Below are 12,253 nucleotides of genomic sequence, written 5' to 3'. Positions count from 1 at the left end.
AGGGAACGTGTAAAATGATCCCACCAGTGCACAGGCTATTGTGGAGACTGGCTGACTGCTCTCATGGGGTGGTCCAACCTGTCTGTAGGGCCACAGTCGCGGCACCCACCGCTTTTGCCTAGTCAACACTCTCATGAAAGAAGAGAAAGGCCTTTTGTGACGTAGTGAGGTGGCGTTCACTGGTGGAATTCAAGTGGAGGCTAGATGCTCAAGGCAAAGGCATTGGAGAAGACATTTCCGGCCCTGGATTGAAGTTTTCTTCCAGCCCTGAGATTCTCTAACCTACCCGCAAACCATTGTTGACAAATGGGACGTAAAGAAGTGTTGTGCCATGACAGCAGCCACATTTAGAGGAAATGTGATGAAGGAGTCCATCCGAAGAGCCTGATAGCTGACAGTCTGTTTCAAGCCAAAGAACAAATAACATTTTATAGCTCCTATCTATCTGCCATAAATAATTAATCCTATAATGTCCATGTCTGTTGTGGGTGTGGTCAAGAGCTTTGAGCGCTGGACTTGAGTCCATATGGGACACAGGAGACCATGGTTCCTAGAGGAAAGACAGCTGGAAAATAGCCATCTCCCATCAGTGATCTGGTGTAGGAAGGTAGACAACTCCATTTTGCTCTGAAAGGAAAAGTTTTTAGTCAGATATGTGCATTTTCCCTTACAGCTCAAAAATAAATTATGCAATGTTCAGCAAAGACTGAGAAGCTGGCGTTGACATTTTTAGTCTACTTGGTCAAGATTCTCTTAGTACTTGACAAACTTTAACTCAGATTCACAAACTCCGCAAGATAAAAAGCAGGAACTCACGGTGCGTATCATTCTTGAGAGAGGTGTGTCACTGTATAAAAAGAAAAAAAAATTTTTTTTTGCTTCAGCAGCGATCACTTGCTGGATTGGGATTAGTGTTATACTTTCTAAAGAAAACACAATGGCCCATTAACTCTGAGTTAATTTTCTAGTAGAGGGTTGGTTTTACTTTGAACTAATAACATGCTTTGCATGGTATCACCTGAATCGAGGTTTAAGTCTGTGGCTATGAAACAAAGCCAAATTCCTGGCCCACACTGGCTTCAAACCCATTATCCAGGACTCATCAATATTATGCTGTGATCAACTTGAGCACCTAGTGAGGCCAGAGGTGGGGAATGACCTTACAAAACTAGACTGTAAGCTCTCTAACAGGCATCATGTCTGTCTTTTGCATTGCTATATCCCAGCATTTAATACAGTGCTTAGAACAGAGTAGGCATTTAAGACATGTTTACTGAATGAATGAAGTTTTTTCCCCAAGGTACTAAGAGCCTATATCTCTCCCATTTCTCCTTCCCTTTTTTCTTACCCTGAATTCCATTCTCCAAAGGTATCTCTTCCACGTTTCATGGGTTGAAAGATGAATTTAGAAGAAAAGTGACTTCCATATGATTGAAGCAGAATAATGTTTGTCAAAATGGGAAAACTTACTGAAGTTTTGAAACCAAGGACAAAATTCCCTCAAAAGTTGATAGTAATTAATCATAACAATATCACTTGGAAAAAGACAAACCAATGTCGCTGTATCTTCTCTGACCCAACTTCTAGGAGGACTGTCCACCTGGACAGGAGCTGTACTACTCTGTCGATGTCAGGCAGCACCTATGGAACAGACCACTCTCCTTACAAGCATCGTCCGTGGTGTGTGTTCCCTATATGGTGAGAGGGGTGTTCTAGGTCCTGTGATTGCAAAGTGAGGCCCAACCCATTTCTCAATGGCGCTTAGAGTGGCAGGTGCAGAAAATAAAACTCATTGGAGCTGTGGAGAGACAGTCTGTCAACTCCTAGGATCCTTCCACAGGCCTCTCACCTCAGGGCTTCCTTTGCCAGGCTACGACACCAACTCCAGACAGGACAATGGCGGGGACAATGAACCCAACAGCTTTCATCGCCAGAAGCATAGTTTCTGATTCTAAAAGCAAAGCAAATGAGGGAAAATCCACAAATGCTCCTCCTCTTCTATGTTAACGTTTGGGAACTTTTGTACCTGCGATCATCGGGAAGCCTGACATTATTTTTCGTACTGTCACTTCTTACTTCACAGCTCCGTGGAGAATAGTCTAAAACAGAGGAACAGCAGCTCCCAAAGTATGGTCCGAATGCCCCAAGGGTCCTCAAGACCCAATCAAGGTGTCCATGAGATCTAATTCATGATCTCCCCCCCCCCCGCTTTTTTTAAACCTCCATCTCTCATGTGGGCACGGTGGAGTTTTCTAGAGGCCACATGATATGAAATGACATCATCACTCTGATAGAAAATGGAATATGTGCTTGTGTTTTCTAGTGTTTAATTTTTTTTTAATTTTTAGTTTGTAATACAGTAAATAGAAACAGATATAACCTAAATAAACAAAAGCTCTTTGGGTTACTCAATAATTTTTTTAAGAGTATAAAGGAGGCTTGAGACCGAAAAGTGAGAGAACCTCTGATTGAACAGACCCATTCTAAAGCACGCAGCGATCCATGCTTCCTGCTCACCCCCTGTCCTCAGTCTCACTCCCCAGACAGCCACAACCCCGTCTCTACCCTGGGAACCCTGAAGAACCACGTGGACACCGCCGTGCTCCGCATGACAGGAGTAAAGGTTGCTGCTCTGAGGATCCAGCTCAACTGACACCCATGTCTGATAGGTCCAATCCCCACCGGGAGGAAGGTCTCCATAATCCATTTCTCGGACAATTTCTTCCCCATTTTTTTTATCCAGATCGTGGAAATTTCTGGGGGGTAAAAGCCATGAGCTTTGCAGTAAAGAGTTGCAATCCCTGGAAAATTTCTTTGCGATTTACTCTGACCAGTGGGGGCTCTAGGAAGAAGAAGTTCAAGTTAAACAGAAGTATCTTATGTACTGAGTACATAGTATTAGAACTCAGCAACTGCATTTCCCAATTAATTTTCTTCTTTGCAGGAAACATCTAAAACCAAGAATGACCCAGAACCCTGGTTTGCCAACAACAACAAATTCTTTGTGCTAAAGCCAGTTTGAGTAGTTTTCTGTTACCTGCAACCATTAAAATTAAGATGGTTGGGGCTTATCTGGTGGTGCAGTGGTTAAGAATCCACCTGCCAGTGCAGGGGACACAGGTTCGAGCCCTGATCCAGGAAGATCCCACATGCAGTAGAGCAACTAAGCCCATGTGCCATAACTACTGAGCCTGTGCTCTAGAGCCCACAAGAACTGCTGAATGTTGTCAAAATGCCGATAAAAAGTAACTGGGGAAAGTTTTCATGGAGAGTTACAGACCATGATAGTAACAAAATGGATTTCAGAATAGGGTCGCTATAACTTAGATGAGAGGAAGTTACGTATAAAACCATGGGTTCTGAGGATATGAGGACAAGGTGTTCTCCCTCCTCTTTACCTGTCCTTTGTAGGGTACCTTTCCCATACTCCAGAAATCTCTTTAACCAGGCAATACGTTCTTCTTCCAGCCAATTCTTTTGATATTGTAGCTCATGCTGACTGGCCTCCCATGCCCGCTTGGTGATGTGGCCACATTATCCATAGCTATCCAGGAGAGGGTATCTTTACTGAAGATAATGAAATCCTGTCCGTCATATGCATATTGGAGAAACCCCGTGGTGTTTCCATCCTCCAGTAACTCACAGCCAATCATTCTCTGGTAAGTGTGGAAACCCGGGAATACACATGCAGGCAGGAAGGGAGGGGTTGACATGGGGATGTGGAGGTGGGTGCCCAGGTGACGTGACAGGGGACATGACTGGAAACATCTACCCCAGAATACATCACTGCACAGGCCTGCCATGGCATCACTGAGTCGCCAGGAGTTTCCTGTGATGTAAGCCCATTCATCTACAGATATCTGCAGAGTACCTACTGCATACAAAAGGAGTATGATAATTCCCTCCTTGGGAATTATCCTATATTGGGAACAACTAACTGATAAAGTTTTTAGTGCAGTGGAGAAGGGAGAGATATGTGGGAGCCAGAAATATCCTGGGATATCACCCCAGGGTTCAGAGCAGGCACCCCTGCCCCGTGGGCCCTCCCTGGAGGTTGTATCCTGCATGTCAGCTGCGGTGCTGGGCAAGATGGAGGCTGGTCTCCCCCAGGCCTGGGCAGAGCATAAGGGTCCCAGTGCCCCTCTGCACTGCGTTGACCCTTTATATCCCACCCCTTTCCCTTCCTGTGTGGGTAGGGAGGCAGCACAGTGGAAACCTCTGAGGTTGGACATAAGATAACCATAGAAGTCTTGGTTCTTATGAAGACAAGAGCCAGGGTAAAGCAGAAGCACAAATTCTATCCCCAGAACGACAGCTGCCATATTCTGCCTTCTATTCTCTTTGTCTTTGTTCACCTCCTACCCTCTTCTCAATCCTAAGGTACTTAAGAACTGGGACAGGACTTCCCTGGTGGCACAGTGGTTAAGAATCCGCCTTCCAATGCAGGGGACACAGGTTCCATCCCTGGTTGGGGAACTAAGATCCCACATACCGCAGGGCAACTAAGCCTGCACACCGCAACTACCGAGTCCGCGCACCACAACTAGAGAGAAGCCTGTGCGCTGCAACAAAAAGATCCCGCCCCACGTGCCACAACTAAGACCCCATGCAGCCAAAAATAAATAAATAAATACAAAAAAAAAAAAAAAAAGAACTGGGACTTACTTTCTTCCCTCTGTATTTCCTACAAGGCCTAGCATAGGGAGCCTAGCCCATGGTAGGTGCTTCGTAAATATTTGTGAATTAAATTGTTGGCAAGACACTTTATTTCTCTGCTTCAAAACAATTAAGTATGCTGGAATGAGTATGAATCTATTTAACTTGAACTTATACTTAATTAAAAAAAATTATTTCGGCCTCACCACACGGCTTGTGGGATCTTAGTTCCCCGACCAAGGATCCAACCTGGGGCCCCAGCAGTGAGAGCACCGAGTCCCAACCACTGGACCACCAGGGAATTCCCAGGAGCTTATACTTTAAAAAATACTTTTCATAAAGGGAGCAGAGCTGAAATCTAATTTACATCCAGCCTGGAGTCTGCAAAAGGTGTAATATGGGTGAATCTGCAACTGATTTTGCAAACGGTTCTATTTCTCCACCTCTAGAAAGGTTTTGCAGATGTACAACTGTTTTAAGGCGGAGGCTAAAGGAAGAGCAAGTCAGGAACATTAGCTCTCACACTTTTTTAGTCTCCATCTGAGTAGTCAACAAACATGTGAGTACCGCCTCTGTGCCAGGCGCTGTTCCAGGCCCTGAGCACACCACAGACAAAACAGATAAAAATGTCTGCCCTTCTGGAGCCTACATCCTAACGGGAGGAGAGGAGGAAGGCAGACAATATAAAATAAATACATATAACATGTTGTTTAAAAAGTGCAATGGGTCTAGAGACTGTCATACAGAGTGAAGTAAGTCAGAAAGAGAAAGACAAATATTGTATATTAACGCATATACGTGGAACCTAGAAAAATAGCACAGATGAACTGGTTTGCAGGGCAGAAATAGAGACACAGATGTAGAGAACAAATGTATGGACACCAAGGGGGGAAAGCGGCGGGGTGGTGGGGGGGTGATGGTGTGATGAATTGGGAGATTGGGATTGACATATATACACTAATGTGTATAAAATGGATAACTAATAAGAACCTGCTGTATAAAAAAATAAAATAAAATTCAAAAAAAAATGTGCAATGGAGAAAAATTTGCAAAGAGGACTAAGCAATATAATTCTAAACATCAATACTTAGGGAAGACCGCTCCGAGAAGGAGACTTCTGAACAAGTACCTGCAGGGAGTGAGGGAGCCAGGCAGACATGTGGGGACCGCAGTACAGGCAGGGGGGCCTGTACAAAGGCCCTGAAGAGAGGTCAAGCTGGCACACTCCAGCAGCAATAAGGCCTGCGGCTGGAGCTGAAGGGATGAGGGGCAAAGACATAGCTAGGAATGGCTTCCACAGTTACTGATAGCAAAAACCTGATAGAAATCAAATTCCAGGCAAAGAATGGGAGAGAGCAAGGAAGGAAGGATTTAGGAAGAGACTGTGTTATTGACGTGTAGAACTTCCCTTGGAATCTGTATTTCGTTTTATGACATCTGGGGTCTACATGCCTAGTAGATGCCAACAAGCAAAAAAAAAAAAAAAAGTATTACCAACTTGGGGCATTACTGCTCAATGAATGGGAGGATTTATTCTAAATGAGCATCACTGACATTATCTCCATACATAATATTTACAATTCATGTAATTTCACTTTCTTATAAAAATGTAACTTCATAAAGAGTTGCATTATCCAGAGTTTATAAGAGGTAAATAGAGAGGCACATGGTCTGTTGCCAATACTAATGCCCTTTTCTCCAACCTCAGTCTCAGTCTTATTCCTGGTTTGGGAGCAGTTTTTCTCCACTAGCCAGCCCTGACTTCAAAGGCTGCTCTGCCCCAAAAGGCTGGCCTCCATCTGCCGGTCATCTGCCCGTCCAGCCTCATGCAGCCGTGGCTCTGCTCCAGAACATCACAGCCCTCTCCCCTTCGTTTGCCATGGATACAATTACCCATCTGGTGCGTCCACAGGTATGAGTCACACTTGCTCCTCAGGTGGGCTTCCAAAATGCTACCTCAGCTGTGATGGGAAGTTGGTTGACAGATGTTGAGTCACAGAAAAAATAGGGGAAAGTCCATGGTACCCTTTCTCTCATGTCGCATTAGACCTTGTCATAAGTTATAGCCTATGGATATGTTGCCTGGATGATTCGATTTCTACAAGAACTGTGAAGGTTGTATCATTTGAAAAGACCTGTACTTGGCCATTTTTGATCTACCAACATGGCAATTTCATATGATTCAATCTAACCTTCTGATTCTTCTTGCTGCAATAATTATGAAATTAGGTTTCTCTCTCCCTTTCCATGAACATCAATCCACTCATTGAACTGAAATCTACAATTTTGAATTTGGTCTTCTGTCCAGGCCAGTCAAGTTGCTTCTCAAAGAGCGTTCGCTGCTCTGTCCCAATAGCCTGTGATAGGCATTGCTGAAAATCCTGAACAACACAACCGAACAGCAATTAGACCAAATGCAGTGATGACTTTACATCCTATATTATGTTCCCTTTAACCTGTAGATTAACTAGTTGGACCGTTTTGACAAAAGGCTGTGAAACACTAGATTATAAAATAATTGATAAAGTGTTTTCAGGTATTCCTCCACGGGGGCAAACACATGGCAGCAGGCAGTTAAGTGCCACAAAAGAGGTACCAATGGGGTGTTCCAGCAGCTAGGAGAGAGATCCTGCTCTCACACAAAGGGATCCACAAGGAGGAGGCAGAAAACCTGCTGTGAAGTTAGGCCTTCTGCGAGCCATGGAGGGCAGCAAAATCTGAATCATAACCCTCAGAACCGCACTTACTTCTTGAGCACATGCCGCCATGTGTTAGTTACCATGCTAAGCCTCTGGTAAGCATGAGTTACATTTATTCCTCACTGCAACCTTTTGAGTCTTAAAGGTCTTAAAATTCCCATTTTACAGGTGGACCATGGGTGCAGAGAGTTGAAGAAAATTGCCCAAGATCATCCTTAGAATCCATAAGTGGAGGACCCAGGAATTACACTCTGACCTCTCAGGCTAGAAGCCCCTTTGCCTTAGACTGCCCAGCTGATCCGAAGCAGAGGCACTTCCCCATCCCAGGCTGTTTCAGGGTTCTCACCCAGATCACCGTTGCTCTCTCCCGCCCCCTTGTGTCAAGGATGACTCACTGTCCTGGATTTCCCAGTCCCTGGGGACCCCGGCTCCAGACCTTCCTACAATTGGCTGTGGGTCCCAACTGAATATCCAGTTCGACAAAGTCCCAAATATCTGTTGACCCTCCCAAGTAGCCCGATGCCTTAATGCAGTCAAAATGATTATGATTCCTGGGAACTACTCTCTGGAATTTCAGGCATCGTGGGAATGAGGGGGAGAAGTGGAGGGTGATATTTTTAGTTAAGAGGGCCTTTGGACACTTCTCAAACTATGCAGTGATATAGGTAGTTCTACACGCATCAAGTACTGCCAGTCCCTCTCCTAACAACTCCTCTCACTACAGGAAGTCATCGAGGGCCCGGAAGTGCTGAATGTGACAGTTTGACTCTTTAGCTACTCTTTTGAGGCTACCCTTCGGAGGTTACCAATGTCTCTTTTAAGTTTTATCCTTTTCTGAACTTCCAGTAGGCACAGTCCTAGCTGCTAGGGATACGGCAATGAACACATCAAATCCCAGCCCTCTGAGCTCCTTTCTAGAAGGAAGACCTGCAGTAGGTGAAGATATAATACAGGATCAGCTGCTGATAAGAGTTGTGAAGAGTAATAAAGTGGGGAAAGGAAATAAACACACACACACAAATAATAATAAAGTAAAAGGGAAAAAAGCAAGGAAAGGAGGTAGAGTGTGAAGAGGGCTGACCTTTTAGGTAGAGGGACCAGGAAAGGCCTTCCGAGCAGGTGGCATCTGAGCAGAGATGTGAATGAAGTGAGGAAGTGAGTCATAGGAGAAGAACCTTTCAGACGGAACAACAAGCCGGAGTCCTCAAGGAAGTTGCCTGTTCCATGTATTTGAGGAATAGCAAGGAGATCACTGTGGGCCATGTAGAGCTCTGGAGAATGAATGAATGTACCCTGGTGGGTTTTTTTCCCCCAGTACTCTCTGTATACAATGACGACCATATGTTCTCCTATTTCCCAGAAGAATTACATTTTTATGAATTTTATTCTTTTTAAATGATTCATTGAAGTTGTAACAAAATGTGATTTGGTACTTATACTCTTGAAGGGTTTTCCATAATAAATATAAATTTGGCTGTCAGAAAGAATGTCCTCTGTCATCTGTCTCAATTTGGGTTTCAAGTGTTTAAAGAGCCACTTGTTTGATCTTTAACCTAGGCCCCTTCCTTCGAGTCCTTGGCAATCCTTCTGGGGTAACAGGATGACTGAGGTCAATGCGTTTTAGTGAGAATAGACAAATACTGCAACTAGTCAGAAGAAAATCTACAAATTAGTTGCATTTCTCAGATTTAGATAGATTCAATGTCAACCAAGAAGGCCTTAAGGGAGTAAAACAGTATCTTGGAGAAATTTCTACTGCATGTGCCTTGGCAACAGCTCCATGGAAACAGATTGAAGTCTAATAATGTCTATAGCAAATGCCCATATTTTCTCATGTTAACTCTTGGAACTCAAGGTCATTTCTAGGCGGATAATTTGCAAATCTGTCTTCTAATGCTAGCCCAGTTGACAGTTCAGGGGACTTATCCATCATTACTCCTTGTCTGTGAAGGACTTCATCATTCATGAAGCAGATTGATATAGCAGATTGAAATATCCATAGAGTTATGAGTAATATCAAGAGACTGACCTTGGCTTTTTCAGGATGAAACACACAAACCACATATGCCTCTGCAAGAGAGATCCCACGCATGCCCCCGCCCTGATGACACCCACCCACGTCACCAGCTCACCGTCTCCCACAGGCTGAAATGAAGAACAGGAGGAGCTGTAAAGCATGAAACACCTTTCTTTTTCGTACAAATTCTGCAACTAGAATAAACCACAGTTGTGAATTTAGTCATTATTGCTGACCAAGTTCTCTATGGCACACGGCCAGATCACTTCAATTTCTTAGGGACGTCACCTTGGAACATAAATTCCAGGAGGCATTTATTAGGTGCCTATTGGTCACTAGGAAGTACGAGGAAAATAAAGAAGAGAAAAATGAGAAGATCTCTCTTCCTGCCTTTGAGGAGAGGCTTGAAGGAAAGATTTTGGTAAATAGAAAGTTATAGAGCTGTGAGCAGGAGCTATGGAAGTACAAAGGAAAGCACAGTCTACTGCAGGCCATGGAGTCAATGAAATCAACACACTGGAAGTGATGTTGGAGAGATCTTGTCATTGAGCTGTGAACCCCATACACTCTGGTATCTCCTCCCTGCGTTTCCATGCCTAGAAGCTCCTACTCAGGGCTAGCATTAGGCCCAAATATCAAGTAGACCAAGACCTTTTTCATAACCCTGTTTCCCTTCCCTGTCAGCATCCCTCAATGCTCAGAACACTCAGTCAGGATCGTGGCAGGTAACAACCTTCATCCCAGATGAGTCACATGAAGAAACGTTAATGAAGGGACTTCACGCAGAGGTATGAGCAAAGTTACAGGAACAGATGAGGGATAATAGGGCACCCATAAGCTAACAACTATAGGAAGCCATTACCACCCTTAGGGCTGTAGAGACTGGAGGAGCGAATAGTGCTCCTGAGGCCTCATGGGAGCTAGAACCATGAAGAAAGGGCTGTTCAGAGAAAACTGTATTGCAGAGGGACACAGCTACTGCCAGAAACATTAAACAAAGTGGGGAAAGAGGAAGAAGGAAATACCCCAACCTCTCTTTCCTCTGTGACTGCTCTCCTTTCAGCATCTCCCATTGGGTGAACCCGAACAGAAATCAGCCTGCAAGAGAGACTGGGTGATGCCTTCTGTAGCAGTCAGCCTCCCAGGGCACAAGACAGGCCAGAGAAGGATGGAGTGGAAGGAGTCAAAAGGAGAATAGCCAGCACAAAGCGACCTTCCCTGCCCTTTATATATGACTGGTTCTATTTCTCATTCCACCTATTATCGAAGTGCCAAGCGTCCACATCCAGAGGTGCTGTGATATTGTGGAAAAGCCCTGGACTGTAGGCTAAAAGACCTGCATGTACTTCAGACTCTGCTCATTATGTGAGCTGAGTCCACCTCTCTAGGCCTGGGTCTCCTCATCTGGAAATGGGAATATTTTCTTAGCCTGCCACAAGGGTCAGTTAGACCATTACATGAAAGATTATGTTTAGGGGATACTGTGGTCATATTATTAGAGAGTTCTTTGAGGATTAAATACAGGTAATATATAGGCTTTTTACATTCTAGAAATATCACTCCTTTCCTCTTTTTATCCTCTGTCTCTTACCCTCACCCTCAATCTTTCCCATTTCTGACTTGAACGGTAGGACTTTTTCTGGATTAAGTTTCTATAGAAGCAGGACCTTTGTCTGTCTTGTTCATGGTCATGTCCCCAAAAGTGCTGTCACACAGTAGGTCATCAACCAACATTTGTATAATTAACACACAGATGATTTGAAAGAGCTCCTTCCTGTCATGCTCGTGAATCACTGCCTATGGTGGTGGCCCAGACTGAGATGGAGACATTGCCCGGCAGCCATCTGGGAGTGCTGGCCCCTCGCTGGGAAAGCAGTTGCTTAGGGCAGAGAAGCCTGATGCTTCCAGCCCACAGGTCTTTTGGTGTATTGCAGGCAACAGAAAGCAACTGCTTCCCCAGTAACATAGGCTCCCTAAACAATGAAAAACTCCTTCTACTCAGTTGATGTCTCTTACACCTAGTAAACAAGTCCAGAACCATGGTTTTATCTTTCTGGGATCTTGTATTACAGGTTGGGATTGTGGTGAAGAGGAAAAACAAGTAAACCTGAACAATGGATCTGCTCAACTGTTTAATGGCCCTGAAACTCTGACCACATCCTCATGAGACTTACCAAGCTAGTAGAGAGGAAAAACAAAAGTAAAAGAAAAGACATGAACAGAAAAGAAAGGGAGCAATGCTCAGAAGGGAAGTAGGAAGTGAGGAAGTTACCCAGAGGGTCTTTCCGGAATGGCTTCCAACCCCTCAGAAGGCAGGTGACATCAAAATCCTACACACGTGAACTGGAAAACTGTACAGCTAGTCCAACCCTCTGACAAGTCCTGGGTTTAATAAACACAATTTTCTGCCCCTGGCTTCTTAATCATCTCACCAGAAGTTTTAGGAAGACAAGCTCTTTCCCTGAGGCTGCCTCGGCTGAGGAGTTCAGAGCAAAGAGAACTTGGGGTGCTCACGAGCATCACTGTGCATCACTGCTAATGCAGTGATGAGAGGTAACAGGAGCACCATCAGCCCCTCTAGAATCCTTCTCTTTCCGATTCTTTTAACCAAAACACTGACAGATCCCTGCTGATCTTTCAAGAACCTATACTCTACCAGCTCTTGAGTGATTCAGCAACTGAGTGACACTCAGCGTTCTCTCCCAGTAAAAACAGGGGAAATAGTGTCATCAGATGCTAGGTAGAATAGAGAGAGAGAGGGAAAACAAAAGCACTGCCTGCTTTCGGCAGTGGCCTTTAAACCTTTGTTGGTCTCAGACACTGCTTGCTTTTTGCTGTTCCTGTCTTGACCCTGTTCCCAACTTTCGAATATTTATGGAAC

General features: G+C 44.5%; 1 protein-coding gene across 1 annotated transcript; it reads right to left on the bottom strand.

The window, feature by feature from the left end:
* Positions 1–586: 586 nt before the first annotated feature.
* LOC137211843 (major histocompatibility complex class I-related gene protein) lies at positions 587–11,941 on the bottom strand. Its single transcript, XM_067714543.1, is given in 8 exon segments — positions 587–627; positions 1,850–1,951; positions 2,566–2,734; positions 2,737–2,810; positions 2,813–2,842; positions 3,399–3,527; positions 3,530–3,673; positions 11,887–11,941. Coding segments are annotated over 8 exon segments (744 nt in total).
* Positions 11,942–12,253: the final 312 nt, after the last annotated feature.

Source organism: Pseudorca crassidens, chromosome 2, assembly GCF_039906515.1.
Source record: "Pseudorca crassidens isolate mPseCra1 chromosome 2, mPseCra1.hap1, whole genome shotgun sequence".
Taxonomy (NCBI): domain Eukaryota; kingdom Metazoa; phylum Chordata; class Mammalia; order Artiodactyla; family Delphinidae; genus Pseudorca; species Pseudorca crassidens.
This window is presented reverse-complemented; position numbering and strand designations above follow the sequence as displayed.